Raw genomic sequence first — 23,291 nt, 5'->3', positions numbered from 1 at the left:
ACGGTAGTCGAAGTAGTTGTTCTCGTTTTGTAGTTGTTCGGGGTCACGACACGGAACTTGACGTACACGGGGTCTTCAGCGATGGTCGTGGTACATGTTTCGTAGACGTTCGGGCGGCGGTAGTGGGACACGTTTTCGTAGAGGGACTTGACGAAAAGCACGTCGGCGGTAGAGGTACAGACGTTCTTGGGGTACTTGTCGGTCCGGTCTTAACGGTCTTGTTTTGCGACGGTGGTCATACTAGTCGGCGGTAGTGGAACTTGGTGCATCCAAGGTCGTTGGGCGTAATGGTATACATGTCATCGGAGTACTTGGTCTCTCGTGTAACTCCAAGGTTCGTTGTGTAAGCATACACAGGTCTTTTGTGAAGGTAGCTGTACATGCCCGTAGATGAACTTGCCGGGTCTTCGACGTCTTGGTACCTGGCATCCTTCGACCTTGAGAGAAAAGAAACCGAATAGCGACGGTGCACGATGGGAGGGTCCTGCAGCAACAGGAGGTCGAAAGGCGAAGCAGCAGCAAGACGAATTGAGGTCGGCGTCGGACTTGGCGTGGAGCATGGGAAACAGGGCATCTGGAGACTGGAGAGGTCCTGGACTTCGGGTGCGCGATGCCACAGGGAGGAGGCGAGACCTCGTCGGCGCATGGAGAGGGTCGGGTCGGCGGGGCCAGATCGGCCGGCGAGGTGCCTTGGGATGTCGAGGTGGCGGAGGTCACGGGATCGAGCACCGGGCTTGAGGTGCAGGAGGAACCCGGGCGGCGACGAGGATGGCCGGCGGCGAGGCGGCACTTGACGGCGGAGGGCGACGCGAGGCGGAGGAGGAACGGCGGCGCTGCATGCTCGCGGCGAGGGAGGAGATCCGGCGGGGGTGCGAGGGAGCTGGGCGGCGGTCTGTTGGGTCCGGCGAGGGCGATAGGGCGCGCTGGCGATGTAGGGGAAAACCGAGCACGGGGGCGAGCGAGGGGATCCACTCCTGGCGATGTCTGCGAGTGCGTGCGGCGGAGGGAGACGAGGGAGAGGGAAATCGAGAGGAGAACGAGGGATCGAGCGGGCTAGGGTTAGGATTAGAGATGGCCTTGGCTGGGCCTTAGGTTTAGAGGCCGACTAGATCCAGGTGGGCCGCGGGGAAGGAAATGGGCCTAGAGAGCTCGCGGGGAAGGCCTTGGCTGGCAGCGGGAAGGCTGTTGGTTGGCCGGCCTAGCGCTGCTACTGTTTTCTCTTTTCTTTTACATTTCTTCAGACAGAAATACAAAAGAAAAGAGCAGGGGAAAAAGGAGATGTGTATTAGAATTATAAAAAATATCCTCATGACCCTGAATTCATGCCCTATTTGATAAAATTGGTTTGGACATTTTTAGAGGTAGAAAAATAAAACAAGTTTAATTATGATTCAAACTTGAGGCATTTTTGAACCTAACCAAAACAACTCCAAAGGATTTGAAATTTGACAGAGAGGGTTTAGGCATGGAGAACTAGCACCAGGAAAAGAATGAACATTAGTGGAGGAGGAGGAAAAGGACACTTGCCAAAATGAAAGGAATAAGAAGGAAGGAGGAGGGCAAGATGTCACTTGCAAAAAGAAAGAAAAGAGAAGGAAGGAAGGTGGTGATGCATGGATCTCACATGGGGCATGCAACAAAATGTCATGCATGAAATGATGCAATGCAAAAATATGCAATGATGAATGCAACAAGCTAAACAAATCACACAACGAAAACCCGGAAACCCTGGAAGGCAACTGGAGCTCCGGTCTTGGGGCGTCACACTTACTAGGGACATGGTGTTGTCGATGTATCCACACATGTATCTGAGTTTCCTATCAATACAATTCTAGCATGGATAATAAGCGATTATCATGAACAAGGAAATATAATAATAACCAATTTATTATTGCCTCTAGGGAATATTTCCAACAGTCTCCCACTTGCACTAGAGTCAATAATCTAGTTCACATCGCCATGTGATTAACACTCACAGGTCACATCGCCATGTGACCAACATCCAAAGAGTTTACTAGAGTCACTAATCTAGTTCACATCACTATGTGATTAATACTCAATGAGTTCTGGGTTTGATCATGTTATGTGAGAGAGGTTGTAGTCAACGGGTCTTGCCATATTCAGATCCCTATGTATTTCATAAAACTTTATATCATAGATGCTGCTACCATGTTCCACTTGGAGCTATTCCAAATTATTGCTCCATTATACGTATCCGGTATCTCTACTCAGAGCTATCCGGATAGGTGTTAAGTTTGCATCGACGTAACTCTTTACGTCGAACTCTTTATCACCTCCATAATCGAGAAACATTTCCTTATTCCTCTAAGGATAATTTTGACCGCTATCTGGTGATCTACTCCTAGATCACCTTTGTACCCTCTTGCCAGACATGTGGCAAGGCACACATCAGGTGCGGTACTTCAGCATGGCATACCGTATAGAGCCTATGACAAAAGCATAGGGGACGACCTTCGTCCTTTCTCTTTCTTATGCCGTGGTCAAGCTTTGAGTCTTACTCAACTTCACACCTTACAACTCAAGTAAGAACCCTTTCTTTGACTGATCTATTTTGAACTCCTTCAAAAACATGTCAAGGTGTGCGTTCTTTGAAAGTACCATCAGGCGTCTTGATCTATCTCTATAGATCTTGATGCCCAATATGTAAGCAGCTTTATCCAGGTCTTCCTTTGAAAAACACTCTTCAAACAACCATTTATGCTTTCCAGAAATTCTACATTATTTCGGATCAACAATATGTCATCCACATATACTTATCAGAAATGTTGTAGTGCTCCCACTCACTTTCTTGTAAATACAAGTTTCTAGCAAACATTGTATAAACCTAAAAGCTTTGATCACTCCATCAAAACATACATTCCGATTCCGAGATGCTTGCTCTAGTCCATAGAAGGATTGCTGGAGCCATTATACCTTTTAGCATCCTTAGGATCGACAAAACCTTTTATTGTATCACATACAACTTTTCCTACGAAAACTGGTAAGAAAACTTGTTTTGACATCCATCTGTAAGATTTCATAATCGAAAAATACAGCTAATGCTATCATGATCCCGACGGACTTAAGCATCGCTACGGGTGAGAAATTCTCATCGTAGTCAACTCCTTGAACTTGTGAAAAGACTCTTTCCCACAAGTCGAGCTTCATAGACGGTAACATTACCGCCCACGCCCGTCTTCTTCTTGAAGATCCATTTATCTCAATGGCTTGCCGATCATCGGGCAAGTCCACCAAAGTCCATACATTGTTCTGATATATGGATCCTATCTCGGATTTCATGGCTTCTAACCATTTGTCGGAATACGGGCCCACCATCGCTTCTCCATAGCTCGTAGGTTCATTGTTGTCTAACAACATGACATCTAAGACAGGATTACCGTACCACTTAGGAGTAGTACATATCCTTGTCGACCTACGAGGTTCGATAGCAACTTGATCCGAAGCTTCATGATCACTATCATTAACTTCCTATTCAACAGACGTAGGCGCCACAGAAAACATCTTTCTGAGTTGCATCACTCTCTGGTTGAAGTAAGGGTTCGACAACCTCATCAAGTTCTATCTTCCTCCCACTCAATTCTTTCGAGAGAAACTCCTTCTCGAGAAAGGACCCATTCTTAGCGACAAACAATTTGCCCTCGGATCTGAGATAGAAGGTATACCCAACTGTCACCTTTGGGTATCCTATGAAGATGTGTTTGTCCGCTTTTGGGTTCGAGCTTCACCGGCTGAAGCCTTAAGCATCGCAGCCCCAAACATTAAGAAGTGACAACTTTGGTTTCTTGCCAAACCAATGTTCACACGACGTCGTTTCAACGGACTTAAATGGTGTCCTATCTAAAGTGAATGCAGCTGTCTCTAACGCATAACCTCAAAATGAAACGGTAGATCGGTAAGAGACATCATAGATCGCACCATATCTCATAAGGTTTGATTACGACGTCCGGACACACCATAACCCAGTGGTGTTCTAGGTGGCTTCAACTATGAAACAATTTCACAATGTCTTAAGTGTTTGCCAAACTCATAACTCAGATATTCTCATTGATCAGATCGTAGGAATTTGATCTTCATGTTATGATGATTCTTAACTTCACTCTGAAATCGCTTGAACTTTTCAAACGTTTCAGACTTGTGCTTCATTAAGTAAATATACCTATATCTACTCAAATCGTCAGTGAAGATGAGAAAATAGCGATATCCACCGCAAGCTTCAATTCTCATTGGATCACACGCATCCGCATGTATGATTTCCAACAAGTCACTTGCCCGTTTCATTGTACCTCAAAGAGGGGTCTTAGTCATCCTGCCCATGAGGCATGGCTCACATGTGTCAAGCGATTCAAAATCAAGTGACTCCAAACATCCATCGACATGGAGTTTCTTCATGCATCTTACGCCAATATGACTTAAGCGGCAGTGCCACAAGAAAGTGGTACTATCATTATTAACTCTACATCTTTTGGCGTGAACATGTGTATTACCACGACCGAGATTCAATGAACCATTCACATAGGGTGCATGACCATGAAAGGTATTATTCATGTAAACAGAATAACCAGTGTTCTCTAACTTAAATGAATAACCGTATTGCAATGAACATGATCTAATCATATTCATGCTCAATGTAGACACCTGATAACATTTATCTAGGTTCAATACTAATCTCGAAGGCAGCTGGAGCGTGCGATGGTGATCTCATCAACTTTGGAAACACTTCCAACACACATCGTCACCTTGCCCTTAGCCAGTCTCCATTTAGTTCGTAGCTTTTGCTTCAAGTCACCAATAATAGTAACTGAACTGGTATCCAATACCCAGGTGCTACCAGGAGTACTAGTGAGGTACACATTAATAACATGTATATACTTTGTTGAAGTTGCCAGCCTTCTAATCTACCATGCATTTGGGGTAATTCCGCTACAAGTGACCGTTCCCCTTACAAGAGAAGCACTTAGTCTCGGGTTTGGGTTCAACCTTGGGTTCCTTCACTGGAGCGGCAACTGGTTTTCCATCCATGAAGTTTCACTTCTAGCCCTTGCCCTTCTTGAAACCAGTGGTCTTGTTAAATCATCAACACTTGATGCTCCTTCTTTGATTTCTACCTTTTGCGGTCTTAAGCACCGCGAACAGCTCCGGGATCAACTCCATCCCTTGCATGTCATAGTTCATCACGAAGATCTAGTAGCTTAGTGATAGTGGCTAGAGAACTCTATCAATCACTATCTTATCTGGAAGTTTAACTCCCACTTGATTTAAGTGATTGTAGCACCCAGACATTCTGAGCACATGCTCATTAGCTGAGCTATTCTCCTCCATCTTGTTGGCAAAAGAACTTGTCAGAGGTCTCACACCTCTCAACACGGGCATGAGCCTGAAATCCCAATTTCAGCTCTTGGAACATCTCATATGTTCTATGGCGTTCAAAATGTCATTGGAATCCCGATTCTAAGCCGTAAAGTATGGTGCACTAAACTATCAAGTAGTCATCAGGATGTGTCTGTCAGGTGTTCACAACATCCACAGACGATGTTGTAGGGGTTTGTACATCGAGCGGTGCATCAAAGACGTAAGCCTTCTGTGTAGCAGTGAGGACACTCCTCGGACTACGGACCTAGTCCGCATCATTGCTTACAATATCTTTCAACTTAATCTTTCTCTAGGAACGTATTGAAACAGTGAGCTACAACATGAGCTATTTATCTACAACATATTTGCAAAGACAATTTAGACTATGTTCATGATAATTGAGTTCATCTTAATCAAATTATTTAATGAACTCCCACTCAGATAGACATCCCTCTAGTCATCTAAGTGAAACATGATCCGAATCGACTAGGCCGTGTCCGATCATCACGTGAGACGGACTAGTCATCAACGGTGAACATCTCATGTTGATCGTATCTTCTATACAACTCATGTTCGACCTTTCGGTCTTCCGTGTTCCGAGGCCATGTCTGTACATGCTAGACTCGTCAAGTCAACCTAAGTGTTTCGCATGTGTCCCGAGGCCATGTCTGTACATGCTAGGCTCGTCAACACCCGTTGTATTCGAACGTTGGAATCTATCACACCCGATCATCACGTGGTGCTTTGAAACAATGAACCTTCGCAATGGTGCACAGTTAGGGGGAACACTTTTCTTGAAATTTTAGTGAGGGATCATCTTATTTGAGCTACCGTCGTTCTAAGCAAATAAGATGTAAAGCATGATAAACATCACATGCAATCAAATAGTGACATGATATGGCCAATATCATTTTGCTCCTTTTGATCTCCATCTTCGGGGCTCCATGATCATCGTTGTCACCGGCATGACACCATGATCTCCATCATCGTGTCTTCTTGAAGTTGTCTCGTCATCTATTACTTCTATTACTATGGCTAACACTTTAGCAATGAAGTAAAGTAATTACATGACGTTTATTTTGACATGCATGTCATAAATAAATTAAGACAACTCCTATGGCTCCTGCCGGTTGTCATACTCATCGACATGCAAGTCGTGATTCCTATTACAAGAACATGATCAATCTCATACATCACATATATCATTCATCACATCCTTTTGGCCATATCACATCACAAGGCATATGCTGCAAAAACAAGTTAGACGTCCTCTAATTGTTGTTGCAAGTTTTTACGTGGCTGCTATAGGTTTCTAGCAAGAACGTTTCTTACCTACGCCAAAACCACAACGTGATATGCCAATTTCTATTTACCCTTCATAAGGACCCTTTTCATCGAATCCGATCCGACTAAAGTGGGAGAGACAGACACCCGCTAGCCACCTTATGCAACTAGTGCATGTCAGTCGGTGGAACCAGTCTCACGTAAGAGTACGTGTAAGGTCGGTCTGGGCCGATTCATCCCACGATGCCGCCGAATCAAGATAAGACTAGTAACGGCAAGTAAATTGATAAAATCAACGCCCACAACTGCTTTGTGTTCTACTCGTGCATAGAAACTACGCATAGACGTAGCTCATGATGCCACTGTTGGGGATCGTAGCAGAAATTTAAAATTTTCTACGCATCACCAAGATCAATCTATGGAGTAATCTAGCAACGAGGGGAAGGGGAGTGCATCTACATACCCTTGTAGATCGCTAAGCGGAAGCGTTCAAGTGAACGGGGTTGATGGAGTCGTACTCGTCGTGATCCAAATCACCGATGATCCTAGTGCCGAACGGACGGCACCTCCGCGTTCAACACACGTACAGCCCGGTGACGTCTCCTACGCCTTGATCCAGCAAGGGGAGAAGGAGAGGTTGGGGAAGACTCCATCCAGCAGCAGCACGACGGCATGGTGGTGAAGGAGGAGCGTGGTAATCCTGCAGGGCTTCGCCAAGCACCGTAGGAGAAGAGGAGGACTTGGGAGAGGGGGAGGGCTGCGCCAGAACTTGGGTGCGGCTGACCTCCCAACCCCCACATATATATAGGGGCAAGGGAGAGGGGGGCCGGCCCCCTCAGATCCAATCTGAGGAGGGGGCGGCGGCCAAGGGGGGTTGCCTTGCCCCCCAAGGCAAGGGGGGCGCCCCCCCCCCTTTTAGGGTTCCCCCAAACCCTAGGCGCATGGGCCCTAGGTGGGAGGCGCCCAGCTCACTAAGGGGCTGGTCCCTCTCCACATACAGCCCATAGGGCCCTCCGGGGCAGGTGGACCCTCCCGGTGGACCCCCGGAACCCCTCCGGTGGTCCCGGTACAATACTGGTAACCCCCGAATTATTCCGGTGACCGTATGATGACTTCCTATATATAAATCTTTACCTCCGGACCATTCCGGAACTCCTCGTGACGTCTGAGATCTCATCCGGGACTCGAAACATCATTCGGTAACCACGTACATCTATTCCCTATAACCCTAGCGTCATCGAACCTTAAGTGTGTAGACCCTACGGGCTCGGGAGTCATGTAGACATGGCCGAGACAACTCTCCGGTCAATAACCAACAGCGGGATCTGGATACCCATGTTGGCTCCCACATGCTCGACGATGATCTCATTGGATGAACCACGATGTCAAGGATTCAACCAATCCCGTATACAATTCTCTTTGTCCATCGGTACGATACTTGCCCGAGATTCGATCGTCGGTATCCCGATACCTTGTTCAATCTCGTTACCGGCAAGTCTCTTTACTTGTTCCGTAACACATCATCCCGTGATCAACTCCTTGGTCACATTGTGCACATTATGATGATGTCCTACCGAGTGGGCCCAGAGATACCTCTCCGTTTACACGGAGTGACAAATCCCAGTCTCGATTCGTGTCAACCCAACAGACACTTTTGGAGATACCTGTAGTGATCCTTTATAGCCACCCAGTTACGTTGTGACGTTTGGTACACCCAAAGCATGCCTACGGTATCCGGGAGTTGCACAATCTCATGGTCTAAGGAAATGATACTTGACATTAGAAAAGCTTTAGCATACGAACTACACGATCTTTGTGCTAGGCTTAGGATTGGGTCTTGTCCATCACATCATTTTTCTAATGATGTGATCCCGTTATCAACGACATCCAATGTCCATGGTTAGAAAACCGTAACCATCTATTGATCAACGAGCTAGTCAACTAGAGGCTTACTAGGGACATGGTGTTGTCTGTGTATCCACACATGTATCTGAGTTTCCTATCAATACAATTCTAGCATGGATAATAAACGATTATCATGAACAAGGAAATATAATAATAACCAATTTATTATTGCCTCTAGGGCATATTTCTAACACCGGCATGGTGCCCGTGAACGGTGCCCGTGCTTGCTTTCTTTGCATCTCGATGGACGCCCGGCCGCCGTTGCTGGACCCAGGCGTGATGTTGAGGTCGATGACGGCCGCGGGACGCGGTGTGGACGGCGCGAACAAGCCAACGTCCGGCGACCCCGAGAAACGGGTCTGGCCGTCGTGCCTTGGCGGAGGAAAACCGGGCGACATGGGCGCGGTCCGCGACTGGCAGTGCGGAGGCCGGGCGACCGACGAGCATGTGCTCGCGGGGCCGGCGACCACTGCAGGGAACACGGCCGGACGGTCCGTGCCAAGCATGAGGAGGGCGTGCGCTTTGTTGACGAGGTCCTCCTTTTCATCGCCCGTGGCCTTGTGTCGTGCGGCCTCCATTGCATCGTGCTGGGCGGAGAACTTGGCCGCGGCGGCATTGACCTTGATGACCGCTCTCCGCTCCCTCCGCTCCCTCCTCTTTACCGATTCCGCGTCCAACTTGGCGATCTCCTCCGGCTGCACCCCGACCGCGGCTTCCTTGGCGCCTTGGCCGCCTTCTTCTTCACCTTTGTGGGCGGGTTGACGGCTAGGCCGCCGAAATTCGGCGGGGCGTCAACGATGGACGGGGGGGGGGGGGGGGGGGGGGGGGGTGGGCGGGAGGGACGTGGGAGGGTTTGTGAAAAATGGCGCCAAATGGGCGTGGGGGGTTTTGGTTTCTCCCACCGACAAACGGGCCAAGGGAGGACAAGCGCGCGCTGTCCGTTTCACCCCAAAACCGACGCAAACTTGAGCCGCGGATGGGTCGAAAGCGGACACAAAGCGAACAAATATCTGTTTGTGGTGGCGCGTTGGGCCGTCTGGTTTGTCCGTTTTACTTCAAACGGACAGGGACGGATAGGATAGGGTCGTGCGGTGGAGTTAGCCTAACAGCGATGTGTGGACAGGAGGAGGACGGGGGAGGTGGGCCCGCTCTCACTTCGCTGTACGCCAATAGCACGAGGTGATTTCCGCAAAATGGTGCCCGACGAATTGGAAAACTGGGATAGCTAATGCGCATTTCCTTTCCTGTAACAACAAGTAGCTGAGAGGGACAGTGCGTGAAATATTTTGCTTCAAGTGATCTCAAGTGCCGGATTACGTACAACACAAAGCTTTTCGCGGTGCCGTGCACCTCGTCGGTCGCTCTCGAGAGTGCGGCCAGTTGCATGCCTGCGCCGCCGCTCGTCTCGAGTGGGTCGCTCTCTCAGGCGTCGCGGTCGCCGGCCGATGTGAACACACAAATGTACATGGCGCTGTTGCTGGCGTCGTGCATGCACCGCGACGCGGGCTGTCACTCGCATGCTATCTCCCGGGTTGCATCACGCGCAGGGTAGTAGTAAAACACAGACGAGTCCAACCCTGGGGCGCACCACGGCCGGTCGTGTCGGCGTCACGCCGCCTTTTGGCGCCCGTGCCTGCCCGAGGATGAGGATCACTTCGCTGCGTGTCTGCGTGTGTGAACAGTCATACTCCACTGCCGTGCGCCCCGTGCCCACTGGCTGCACTCCATCCATCCATCCGCGTCGTGCGTTCACCCGGGCAGGGGAGTACTGCCACTACATGCCGTGCAACTGGAAACAGTCGTCTTTCTGGTTCCAGAAGTTGATAACATCTTCTGACTGATGAATGGGCGCCAGTGTATACTAGGAGCTTCCGAGTCAGTGACTGTCCACCGGTCAGCCACGGAACGCGTATGCGCCAGCTAGCTGTATTTACCACCACCCCATAATAAGCACTGGGTATGTATGTCTGTCCGCCCTGGGATCGTGATGGAAGATTCTGAGATATCTGAACCGCCGGGCACGCTTGCGATGCATGTGGATTTACTTACTGCATTCCTGTTTCGGGCAGCTGGATCCCCGACTGAATTCCAAATGGATGTGACGTACCGCTCGTGTTTAGTACGTAGTGGCTTCCCACTTCGATCCAACTCGTGGTCGTGGAAGGAAAGTGGGTGCTTGTCCACCAACCAGACACATTCGGGATCATTAGGATAGGCACGGCTTCCATTGGTACCGGATGGAAACAAATTATATGAGACCAGGTCTAACGGTTAACAGGTGAGACCTGGTCTCATAGAATTCTTTTTCGTGCCGGGCGATGGCCCTCATTGGCCTGCTTAACTATCCACTGTCGCAAGTTGCCGTGGGCGATGAAGCTGGAGAGAAGAAAATGCCGCTCTCTGTTTGTGCCGTTAACGGAGCATATCACCGCTCAATTTTTCTACTGCTGTGCTCTTATTTCGGGCCTCCTTTTGTTCATCACGTTGCGTTCATGATTGCGACGCTAGCATCCCACTGTTATCCAGGCCTAATCCCTTGCGTAAAATAACCTGGATGTGATGCCAAAGTCACCATAGAATATAGGAAATCCGTGGGCCGTTGCTAGTGACAGAAGGATTGATGTTACTGCTAGTGGTGCTTAGAGTCGTTGAGGTCCCTTTTGTGATTATAAAACGCACGCATTCCAGCTAGTAGTACGTAGTAAGATTGTTTGAACGTTGTTCCAGCTAAGACCCATTGGAGTTCACTTGTTGTGGTTGAGCACGGCTTTGGTTTATTCCCCACGCGGAAGCCATTCTCTCAAGGGCGTGCGCAACTGTGCACAGTTGTCTCGCTCTGTCTCCTTCTCCCCTGTCTCTCTCTCTCTCAAGTCTGAACCAAGAGGGTTGGTTCACAATAACCCCATTTTTGTTTGCATTGACCTACAACACGGGTGTGTATTCATTTATTTTTCTCATAAAGGCGAAAGGCGACGACTGTTTTTCCTCTTTCCACGCAGAAGGCGACTAGGGCCTTCCTCCCTTCGATCTTCGTCGACGAGCCCATAACTTCGCCAGCTTCGATCCTCCTCGAGTTCGTCCATCGAGACAGAGTCGATAGAGCTTCACATAAATTCCTTCTGGCCTTCCTCCCTTCGATCTTCGTCGACGAGCCCATGACTTCGCCAGCTTCGATCCTCCTCGAGTTCGTCCATCGAGACAGAGTCGATAGAGCTTCACATAAATTCCTTCTGGCTGCTCGGGGCGACCAGGTTAGGCTTTCTCGCTCAACGTATACGAAAAAAGATTCGGTGTTGGGTGCTTCTGATCTGTTCAAGGATTCAACAAACAATTGTGGCTTTGGGGCATTGGTCCTCAGGGATACATGCATGAAGACTTATCAATTGTCCTCGAAAGAGTCCGTACGTCTCCGGGGAGCGGCGACAACACCACGTCAGCAGCTCATTCTAGCATCGACAGTGGTCGTTCGGTGGTCCAGTGACATTGATGTATTTTTTATTATATTCGGGGTGCTTTGTAATTCTGATGAACATTTATAATAGATTCGAGTCATTTTCAGAAGGAAAAAATTGATCAACCCTTAGAAAAGGTCATTTTCTCATAATTTAAAACTATACACCGATTTTGGAAAAATCGTTGTCATTTTCCTGCTCTTGCTGGCGACGTACTGTGAGCGAAGCTCAATGCCGCATTCAGATGAACCACCATTGGAGCAAGGGAAACATTGTCAAGGCAACGGCCCAGAAGCCCGCAATGGAAGACAGAAGAGGTCAATGCCAACGATGTGGAAAACATATCTCCTTTCGAAAGAAGAAGGCGGTGAAGAGGGCTAGACGACTACTCCAGATCCGGCTAGATAGATCCTCACAAGCTCACTGATAGCGCCAAAGCTGACTGAACGTTGTCAGTCGGAGAAGTGGCCAAAGGACAAGACACGAAGCAGCATCGTCCACTCTGCCGGAAGAAATATTCAAAGACCACATGTATTAACGCAAAGGCACAACTAGGCCCACCACTTCCAAGAGCAACAAACTAGACGACTCCACTAGACCCACCACTTTGAAGAACAACAACTAGACGACCCCCTACCCCCAACCAACAAGATAGATCTGGAGCTGATAAATTATTATTGATTCGAACGGCGGGACCATAGAAGCACAATTGTGGAATGAAAATCTAATCCTAAGAGACCTTATTACAACATCACAACATAGATCTGAGGTTCCCACCTCCTCCCGTTGCCGAAGTGTGATGCGGTGGGAAACCAAGATGGGCCAACAACCATGCCCATCAATGGGGAGAGAGTACAATCTTGGCTTGCAAGCCAATAGTGGGCCCATTAGGCCTTGTAAAGTTCCGTAAACAAGAGCTTAAATAGTCGCCATCTTCTCGGATTGGCTTGGAACCGATTGACTTTGGCTGAATGTGTTGAGCTCGTTGTGTGGGTGGATGGGAGGAAATTACATAACAGAAAATATATTTCGCCATTCCACAGTTTGCCTAGCCCTAGATCGAGAGATGAAGTAAGAGGACCTTACAAATTGGTATCAAAGACAATGATCCTAGAGCTTGAGTGCCCCTCGCATAGTATGCGGTTCAAGGTGCGTCGAGACGAGGCGGTGATGGATGAGCTCACACGTGAAGTGAAGGTGATATATAATCTTCTCAAGGTTAGTGTAAGGACACATGATGGCGCAAGCCCTGTGTTGTCTTGTCTTGGCTCATACGAAAGGACACGTGATGGGATGCCTCGGGGGTGGGGTTGGTAGGTAAGCACACATAAGCTTGTGCCGGAAAGGGGTCACTTATAAGGACAACCCCTCTACCAAGGTGTCACCTGACCGTCGCTTCTACGATGTGCAAGCAGTATCATCTTGATATGGTGTGCCATCAATGTGCACGAATGAGAGGGGTAGCCATCCTCACCCAATATAAGGGGCACCCGAAGCCATCCCCAGGGGATGAATTGCCACTAGATCATTTGGAGCTTTCCGTGCCCGCTATACACAAGCAAGAACACATGAAAATAGGAGTATGGAGTTACACCTCACGGTGGCCTGAACCTCGGTAAATTGTCTCTGCATTTGTGAAGTGACTTGAGTGTTTTAACCATGGCCGAACAATCTAGGAGTTCTCTCTAAGATCTGGTCTCGACGATCATTCAATGACATAAATTATACAATAACTTGCTGTCAAGTCTGATGCTTATCCAAAATTTTCAGCTTGTTAATGTTTTTTGAAGTAAAAAGGTTGTATTTAGCTCGCCATTGATCAATCATTCATGTGCAAACTTCTTGCAGCTTTACACAGTAGTGGAGTAGGAGGGTATCCTAGGTTTCCAGAGACTTATAAACAAAATCATGCCTTATTCAGATAGACATGAATGAAACAATTTATTAAACAAATGGTGCAATCTTGTGTGGTTTGTCAATAAGCAAAGTCTAAACGAGTAAACTAACCTGGTTTGCTTTGTCCTCTTCTAGTTCCTTCCAAATCATGGGAAAATTATGACAATGGATTTCATTTCTGGATTACCTTCTTCTTGTGGGTATGAATGTGTACTAGTGTTCATTGACAAGTTTTAAAATATGCACATTTCTTACCATTGAAACATCCTTTGAATTCCCAAAAAGTGGCTGAGATATTTTTGGAAAATGTTTATAAGCTTCATGGCATGCCTCTATACATTATTTTAGATTGGGGTCCATTGTTCACAAACACCTTTTGGAAAAACTTAGTTACAAAAATTGGAGCCTCATTGCAGATGAGTATTACTTATCATCTTTGAAGGAAATATGCCCTAGAGGCAATAATAAAGTTGTTATTTATATTTTCTTGTATCATGATAGATGTTTATTATTCATGCTAGAATTGTATTAACCGGAAACTTAGTACATGTGTGAATACATAGACAAACATAGTGTCCCTAGTATGCCTATACTTGACTAGCTCGTTAATCAAAGATGGTTAAGTTTCCTAGCCATAGACATGTGTTGTTATTTGATGAACGGGATCACATCATTAGAGAATGATGTGATGAACAAGACCCATCCGTTAGCTTAGCATAATGGTCGTTTAGTTTTTCTACTATTGCTTTCTTCATGACTTATACATGTTCCTCAGACTATGAGATTATGCAACTCCCGAATACCGGAGGAACACCTTGTGTGCTAAACGTCACAACGTAACTGGGTGATTATAAAAACACCTTTTGAGATCTTGTGTGGTCGCACTCCTTGTTATGTTGGTATTACTTATGAAGATATTGTGGCTCATTCGAATCTAAAGTCCTAATTAGATACCAGAGCAGTTGTTAATGAGCCCATTCGATAATATGTTTTAAGAGCACACCAACACCAGAAATCTCGGGCTGTTAAGCACATAACTAAATGGAGTTTCATTGTGGGTGATAATGTGTTTTTTGAACTTCAACCATATGTGTAGTCTTGAGTTGTTCATCGTGCAGATGACAAGCTGGCTTTCAAGTATTTTGGCCTTATGAGATTTCTTGCTGAAATTGGTGTTGTTGTTCACAAGCTTGCTTTGCTGGCTACCAGTCAAATTCATCCGGTTTTTCATGTTTCCCGGCTGAAGAAAGTGGCAGCTCCTCCTATGTAAGGTCGGAAATTTCCGCCTTCTTCCTTGATTGAATGTCAGGTTCTATCAGAATTATTCAGCATAGAATGCGTCAAATTGGGCCTCACACTATTCCCATAATCTTAATTGAAAGGTCATATTTCACACCTCATGCATCCACTTGGGAAGGTGAAGATTCCGTGAAGCTGAAGTTTCATTGTGCATCAGCTTGAGGACAAGCCAATTCTCAAGAACGAGGGGGTGTCAGCAGCTCTTCACCAGGCTCGATGGCGAGAAACCTAGATGAGCCAGCAACCAGTCCTATCAAAAGGAAGAGAGTGCCATCTTGGCTTGCAAGCCAAGAGTGGGGCCGTTAGGCCTTGCAATGTTTGGTAAACGATAGCTTAAATAGTCATCATCTTAGTTTCGTCTCACATAGTCATCATCAACGCAAACGCAGCCCACATTTGAACCGGAAATGGGTCGCGGACGGACCGCTTGCGTCGGCGCGGTGGACCGTGTTTCGTGTCCGTTTCAACCCAAACCCAGGGCCAGCCCTGAGGAGGGCAGGGGGGGCGGTCGCCCCGGGTCCCCCAAGATCAGGGGGCCCCCTCCCGAGGTGTACGCACTTAGCCCATGGGCCATGCTCAGCGAGGCAGGCGAGCGATGTAGGGATCTTAGAAGGCAGCCCTTCCTTCGATCGCGCAGATACGCAACCTTCCTACGATCGCGACTTTCCCCATCGATGTGTACCCCGTTTTCCCCTTCAAAATTCAGATCGCTCTTCCTGTTTCTCTTGCCAGCGGCTGTCACCGAATCGATTTGTTGCTCTCAGGACGAGGTGATTCCCTATTCTGGGCCCCTGATCATCGGAATCCAATACACATAGTCGAGCACCTCCGCCAAGCCTGATGCCAATTCATATTGTATCATCATCGAGTGCTGGTCGTCCGATTACCGACGCCCATTCAACCGATCCCAGGTACATCATGTTACCATTCCTCGCTTGAACTAACTAGTTTACTTCTGCATACATGGCACTTAACTTGCACGATTCAACATATAAATATGGATTTAGGGTTTATTTACGTGTTTATTCAGACCATTCTATATTTGTGTCCAGATTTATTAGATCCTCTTGAATTTTGACCCTAAAGCTGGTTACATTTAACTCATAAAAAGGATGTTTTCTATGATTTCGTGAGATATAACACATGGTTTATTTGTCAAATTATAGGTAAAAAATATGCTCAAAACTCGTAGGCGACTAATAAAACCAGACAATGGAAGTACCGTGTTGAGCACGCAGTGCCAGAATTATGAGGACTCGTCCTGATCGCACACTTGTGGATTTCACAAGAGGATCACCTACACGCCAGGGTACAAATCATGTTACGGCAGCAGGTATACAAGCGTAAGTGAGCTAATTATAAATCCCATATTCTTTATCATTGTTATAATGTTTATACAACATATTTTGAGGATACGCACATCTCCAAGGCAGCATGCTGATTTTGTCGCATGGGAACGAGAAAAGAGCGGGATTTTTACAATGAGAAGTGCCTACACCCTCGCAACATGTGATCATGTCGCTGGTGTTAGCGGCGGGGCTTGCAGTGCATCCCGGGTGGGCGACGTAGCTTGTGGAATTGCGTCTGGAAGTCCTCGGTCCCTCAAAAAATGAAGATTACAATGTGAAAAGCTGCTACTGGAGCCCTTCCAACACAGAGTTGCAAGATGCTCAGGCATCTGGCGACCAGATCAACATGCCCAGTATGTGGCCGAGAGGAGGAAGGTTTATACCATGCCCTGGTGGCGTGCTCTCATGCTAGAATGGTGTGGACCAGTATGAGGGAGAGATGGCCTCTCCCAGATGACAAGTTGCTGGTGGATAATGGCAAGGAGTGGATCCTACATCTATTATCGAGTTGTTCTGATGCTGTTCGTGACATGATTATTATGTTATGCTGGCGTATCTGGCAGCGAAGGAACGACCTCACTCATGGCATGGAAACCCCTCCAGTTCATGTGACGGTCGAATTTTTGGATAGCTACTACAGATCGGTGTGCCTGGCAGGCCGGTATACTACAGAGGAAATTCTCAAGGGGAAGATGTCATCTTCGGCTCTCCCAAGCAAGGCAGTGAAGACGGCGCTAGTAGCAGCGCCATGGCCCAAACCACCACAAGGCCGGGTAGCACTCTCGGTTGATGGTTCTTTTAGTGGTACCGACGGATCAGCGGCAGCAGGTATGGTATTACATGATCAACAATGGTCATATTATCTTCTCGGCGTACCGCGTGATCTTCTATTGCAATGACCCTTTGGAAGCTGAACTACATGCGATCATGCAAGGGACGGCATTGGCTATCCAACATTCCTCGCTCCCGGTTATTGTACAGTCAGACACATCGGAGGCGCTCTCGTCTTTACGGAATCAGGGTCTTGAGCGCTCTGCTTATGGTCATATAGTTAGAGAGATCAAAGAGTTGTTAGTCAGTAGGGAGTTTTATCCTCAGAGAATTCAACGTGGCCAAAACAGTGTTGCAGATCGTTTGGCCAATTATAGCCGCACCGAGAGCACAACTGCGGTGTGGTTGACCTCGGCTCCACCATGTATCGAGGACCTATGGCCTCTGGATTGTAACACTTCTTCTGAGTAATAAAGCTCCTTTACTTCGCAAAAAAAATGTTTATATTAGATAAGGGGCCCCGAGTTTTAGTTTCGCCCCGGGCCCTCAAATTCTCAGGACCGGCCCTGCCCAAACCCCTCAAATTCTCAGGACCGGCCCTGCCCAAACCGCAACGTGTTTTGTGTCCATTTGAAACCAAACGAAACGGACGTACCAAATGCGGTCGAGCATTGGAGTTGGCCTTACATGTAAGGAGTGGTCGGGGGTTTAACAAGCGTGTATATTCGAAGCAAACATTCAAATGAATCTCGCTTCCATATTAAACACACAATTAATACATTCGGCTCTAAGTAATCGAACGACACGCAACAATGGCAGATCAAAACAACAAATGATGCTCAACTCGAACAGACTCCTCAACCATTAACCTTCTGATGGATTAGAACTAGACCTGTGTCTCGAAAGCTACCTGTATTATAATCTCAGCACCACCCCATCGAGCGGCCAAGCTAAATATGAACAGTTGACGACAGGATATATCCATATCATATCCCCAAGCATCGATCGAGCCTGCACTGCATCTTGTTCTCCCGCTTCAGCCAACACAAATCAGCTTCAGCTGTTGAGCACGGCGCAGTCGCGGCGGATGTTGCCGAGCGCGGGGTCCGTCTTGACGCCGACGCGGCCGAGGCTGGTCATGGCGGCGACGAAGGCGGCCTCGAAGTCGGAGCTGTTGGCCGCCCAGGCGTCGACGGTGGGGCGCGAGCGGGCGTCGGCGTAGAGGACCTGGTCGGAGGTGAGCAGGCCCATCCCCTTCTGCAGGTTGATGAAGTACTGGTTGTCGAAGGCGTGCGGCGTCACCGGGTCGATCTCCAGCGCCACGTTGGGGTCCACCCCGGCCGGGCACGCCGCCAGCAGCTGCGACGCGTACCCCGGGTCCATCGTCGGGTCCGCCGCCGCCGTCTGGATCCGGCCCGTGAACGTCCCGCAGTGCGCGAACCCCACCGTGTGCGCCGCTGCAAACAACAAACAACAACGCCGCATTTGTTTTCTTCAGGTCACGGGTGCCAAAATTCGTACAGTATTACACATGATCGCGTACAGGTTCTGCAGATTTCGTGCCAAGATGCCATATACGATTGTACAGTGGGTCTGAGCCTACAGTTTTTTTCTTCATGTATTAACAGCTCATCTTGCCGGCCCATGGTATGCGAACGGATGGGCCGAAATCAAGCTGTTGGACGCTTCTGGGTCGTGGCAAAAGGATGGATATGCCAATAATGCAGATGGCCTTTCTTTCACGTGCAAGCAAAGGCAGTACAGCTAGTCCTCCACAGTTTGACCCCTTTCAGATCTATACTACCGACCAGCAGCCAGCTACAGTGCACGCACACTCCACTATCATCAAGCTCAGTCTAACGGGATAACTAAAAATATGTACTTACTGACAGTGCTAACGATGAACCACATTATTTCTACTGTCGTCCCAACAAAAATCCCTCGATCAGCACGCAGAATCCAGCCCTTTTCGCCCGGCTTTGTGTGGGTTGCAAGACAGGAAAACAGAGCACATGGGGTACTTCCTGACTACTCCTAGTACAGAGGCAGCTAAAGTAATTCGGGGGTTGGCAATGGCAGGGGCGGTTAGTAAACAACTCTTTAATAATTGCCTGGCCTTACCGGAGAGCGCAATCATGTCGGCCTGGGACAGGTTGTTGGCGGCGAACATCGCCGTCAGCTGGTCCAGGTTGAACGACGGCGGCGGCAGGTTCCCGTCGACGTTGCTCGCCGTCGACACCAGCCCGTCCAGCCTCCCCAGCTCCACGGGGTACGCCGGGCCGCCGGCCTGCGCGCGTCACGGCAAAGATGCTTTCAGAGGCATTGTTGTTTGTATTGCTGATAATGATATATGTATGCAGGCATCGAAAGCTCGGACGCTTTTGGTGGATCTAGAAAGGGCGGCGTGCGTGATGCGTGCGCGTACCAGGCCGATGACGTCCCGGGTGGCCATGGTGAGGATGTCTGCGCAGGAGACCAGGTTGGGGCTCGGGCACTGCGTGTCCACGGCCGCCTTGGCCTTGATGACGGTGTCGAAGCCGTCGCCGGCGAGGGAGAGGTTGCTCACGTGGTCCTTCTCCGCCGTGTTGTTCGCCGTCGACACGATGATGACCGACGCGTCGCATCCCTGCACACGCATGGTCGTCAGGCCGGGCGTCACTCATGGTCGTCAGGCCGGGCGGCACTCAAAGGCAGACAGGGGATTGAAAATGAAATGCTGGTAGATTAGATGCAGGGGCATCGAGCGGCACCTGGACGAAGCAGTCGTGGAAGAAGAGGCGGACGGTGGCGCCGACGGCGACGGGCGTCTGCTGGACCTTGAGGGCGACCGCGGCCTGCACGATGGCCTCCACGTTGGGGCAGCTGGCGGAGTAGTAGCCCTGCCGGAGCTGCGCCGCCGCGCCGCCGGCAGCCGCGAGCGCCAGCAGCGCCACCGCCAAGATCCTAATCCCGGCGCCCATGCCGCCGCACTGCGCTCTACCTAGTATCTAGCTCCCACGCCTGAATGCCTCCCGGTGCCGACCGATCCGGGACTCGTCCAGGCTCTGCTCCCACGGCTAATGACGACGGCACGGTAGTAGTACGAGCTATCTAGAAGAAGCTGTGGCGGTGGCGGTGGCGGTGGCGGTGGCGGTGATGATGACGATGGCGTTGGGTTTCTGTCGCCGCGGCCGTGTGCGGGTGCGGGTGTGTTTGTGGGTGGCCTAGTTATTGTGCTGGAGTAGTAGTAGAAGCCAAGCTTTCTCTCGGAGCGTGGGGGAGAGGTGGTGATGGCTCCTGGACGGACGTATCCAGTCTGGTACAGTGGTGAGCGAGGCGGCGCTCGCCTCGAGATGCGTGCGCGGCGCGGCGGTGGATGGATGGATGCAGCGGCGAGCGCGATCCAGAGAGAAGCCGGGGGCGTCCCCACGTGGACGCGTGCGTCTGTCTGTCCACGTCCGGGCTCATCACGGACATCGCACACCGGCTCTGCCCGCTCGCGCTGCAAACATGCGTGGGACTCGAAACCTCCACATGGCGCGGTTGGTGGGGGCTCCGGCCTGCGTGTGCTCTGTAGTACGTGAAAGCCTTTTTTGGTGGCACAAATGACCACGCTCGCTCCGAGTGCACGCTAGCGACTCACAAAATCGGCCACTAATGATGCAGTGTGATTCTGTGGGTTGGGCTTCTTTTTGCTGGATAACACAAACTGAACCCAGGAAACAGCCGTGGCATTGCAGTTCCGTGCGCAGCATAGCCGGTGCGGAAATGGACAGAGCAGACAGGGTTGGCTTCTGGGTCAGGCGGCCTCTCTGGAAAGGCGAACGCGGCCAAGATGGGTTGTTTGTCTCCGGCCCGGAGCAGGTTTGTAGAGGAGAATAGAGTTTTGTAGAGTTACACAAAGCCGAGGTACGGCATGACAAGCCCGGAGCAGGTTTAATGGTCCGAGACGACGGCATAGAGACGAGCACCAGCTACGTCTACAGTAGGAGACGAGATCCAGCGCCGGAGCAGGCGGCATTCATGTGCTCTTTCGCGTTTTCACAGCCATGCCGCCCACCTGAAAGGCCTTTCACCAGCTGGCCGCTCCCCACTCGCCACCACGTTTCCTTCTAAAAAAAAAAGCTCTGGCCGCCATGTTTTTCTTTTTGAGGGGAGCCGCCATGTTTGTTGGAATGACTTGAATTGCACTCGCCGTTTCCAACACCACGTTACGTGTAGTCCAGTCCATTTATCCGTCGATGTTGACGGCATGCATGGAGCGGAGTTTTTATTTTCTCTCGGAGCATGCAGCGGACTTTTTTTTTTTGAGAAACTGCAGTGGAGTGTTTGATCCAGAGCGTAGGCCGGTGGAAAGGACACTGACATGAGCCGACATGCCTTTTTCAAGTGGGAAATGGCGCGCCTTTTGATCCTAATTTGTCCTCGTCTTTTTTATGAAACGCGCCTTTTGAGTTCTGACGAGTTGTGCGAGTGTGAGGCTGGTCATGGTGGGGAGTAACTTAGACGAGTGTCATGTCATATGCATGACACTAGTCTAAGTTACTATCCTCGTAGTGCAAAGTATCTTAGCAGTAGTGTCATGATTTGTTTCATTTATTGCCTTATAGACTCATTTTATTTCGGAAGCGCTATGTTACAATAACATATTATATTACTCCAAGCACCTCTCTCCTTATTAAATACTTGCAACATAAGCAAAATTGTTTTGGGATATGTTAAGTTACTACCTAAGTTACCCCACTATGGCTGGCCTGACGTGAAAGTCCATCTAGTGTCCGCTCTTCCGCGGGGCCGCGGCCCCAACGGCTCACTGCAGCAGCTAGCGCCCGCCGCTGTAGCACGATAGATTGCCCGGCCCATGGTTTGAAACACGGCCCTCGTCAAGCATGGCTGCTGATGGCTCCCCAAGTCCTGACAAAATAAACAAGCAGCAGTTCTAAAAAGAGGAGTTCTTTTTTGCCTTCAAATAAAAAAGCAACGGTTCTGTTTTCTGAAGAGGGAAACAGGCGACAGTTCTGTGCGGTCGGAGTTTCAGACAATTAAACCAAGCCCAAGTTGATTCAGCTGAGGGAGACATTATGGACTTGGATCGTTTGTTTCAGGCGAGGTGGCCCGCGCCGGGAAGTTATCCGGCGACAGATAATGTAATGAAATGAGGCGACTTGGATCGGTTCGGTTGGCACGTCCATTTCCGGGGCGGTTGTTGGGTCCCTAGCACGGGCGGCTTCGGGTCTCCGGAGACTCACTCGCCTGGTCCATCATCGGAGCGCCAAGCTCGCCAGGGCTGGTTCCTGGGCTTGGAAAAGGCGTGTGTGTGTGTGTGTGTGTAATGGACTAAGCTTGGAGATTCTTTGGTTTGTTACGATCACGAAACGGAGAGGTGAACCTGTGGAGGTAAGCTGGGAGGAAGTTACCGTCGAAACTATAATAATGTGCTCAGCCTCAGCGTATATGCTTGTCTTTTCCGAACATTTTGGTCGACCAACTTGCTGGAGGTGGCTGATTTCGCTTGAGATTTTCACCCCCTGTCAAGGTCGGGCTGTACATATCGGTGACGAGATGCCGTGTTTTGTGTCCAGAAGTGTTTGCCCAATAATTGACACGGATTCGAAGCCCTGACGCTTCATTTGGAAAACTAATCATCGACCAAGAACACGTGGGCTGCCCAAGGTTTACTGAGAGGAATGTTGTGAGTCAAGAGCATATAGTTTATGTCGATATTAATATAATATCCTTCGTCACAAAAACAATATTTAGCAAATCAAAACTAGTTCTTTTTGAAAGAAAACTACTAGTTCAACTCCAAAAATCCCTGTGACCTTGGTAACTAGGTACAGGTAAATGGACGCGGTGTTTCTGCACACGAGCGCACATGTGCTCGCTATCAGGGCGTCTCGTTCACGTCTTGAGATGCGAGGCATTTAATGGCACAACGATATACGAGAGACCAGATAAGAGCAAGTACAATAGTCCTATTCAGCAG

The 23,291-nt window shown here is 49.1% G+C and overlaps 1 protein-coding gene and 1 long non-coding RNA gene across 2 annotated transcripts; one reads left to right on the top strand and one right to left on the bottom strand.

Moving 5' to 3' along the window:
• Positions 1-15,791: 15,791 nt before the first annotated feature.
• Positions 15,792-17,740, top strand: LOC123107873 (uncharacterized). Its single transcript, XR_006451780.1, has 3 exons — positions 15,792-16,117; positions 16,373-16,549; positions 16,640-17,740. It is a non-coding gene; the product is annotated as an uncharacterized lncRNA (long non-coding RNA).
• Positions 17,741-18,063: 323 nt separating this feature from the next.
• LOC123105121 (peroxidase 35) lies at positions 18,064-20,565 on the bottom strand. The gene is made up of 4 exons (XM_044527117.1): positions 20,077-20,565; positions 19,752-19,952; positions 19,448-19,613; positions 18,064-18,783 (listed from the first exon to the last, which is right to left on the bottom strand). The coding sequence occupies exons 1-4, from the start codon at positions 20,284-20,286 to the stop codon at positions 18,383-18,385; spliced, it is 978 nt and encodes a 325-aa protein (XP_044383052.1). The 5' UTR covers positions 20,287-20,565; the 3' UTR covers positions 18,064-18,382.
• Between the last annotated feature and the right edge of the window lie 2,726 nt (positions 20,566-23,291).

The sequence above is a fragment of the Triticum aestivum genome, chromosome 5A (assembly GCF_018294505.1).
Source record: "Triticum aestivum cultivar Chinese Spring chromosome 5A, IWGSC CS RefSeq v2.1, whole genome shotgun sequence".
In the NCBI taxonomy this organism is placed as follows: domain Eukaryota; kingdom Viridiplantae; phylum Streptophyta; class Magnoliopsida; order Poales; family Poaceae; genus Triticum; species Triticum aestivum.
The sequence above is the reverse complement of the archived record's forward strand: the minus strand, read 5'-3'. Positions and strand labels throughout refer to the sequence as shown.

What these genes read in the sequence shown, in the direction of transcription:
- LOC123105121 (XM_044527117.1), bottom strand. Translation starts at nt 20,286, where the DNA reads ATGGGCGCCGGGATTAGGATCTTGGCGGTGGCGCTGCTGGCGCTCGCG. An exon ending in TCCACGACTGCTTCGTCCAG is followed by an intron (nt 19,953 to 20,076) that starts GTGCCGCTCGAT and finishes ATGCGTGTGCAG; the next exon opens with GGATGCGACGCGTCGGTCAT. An exon ending in CGACATGATTGCGCTCTCCG is followed by an intron (nt 18,784 to 19,447) that starts GTAAGGCCAGGC and finishes TGTTGTTTGCAG; the next exon opens with CGGCGCACACGGTGGGGTTC.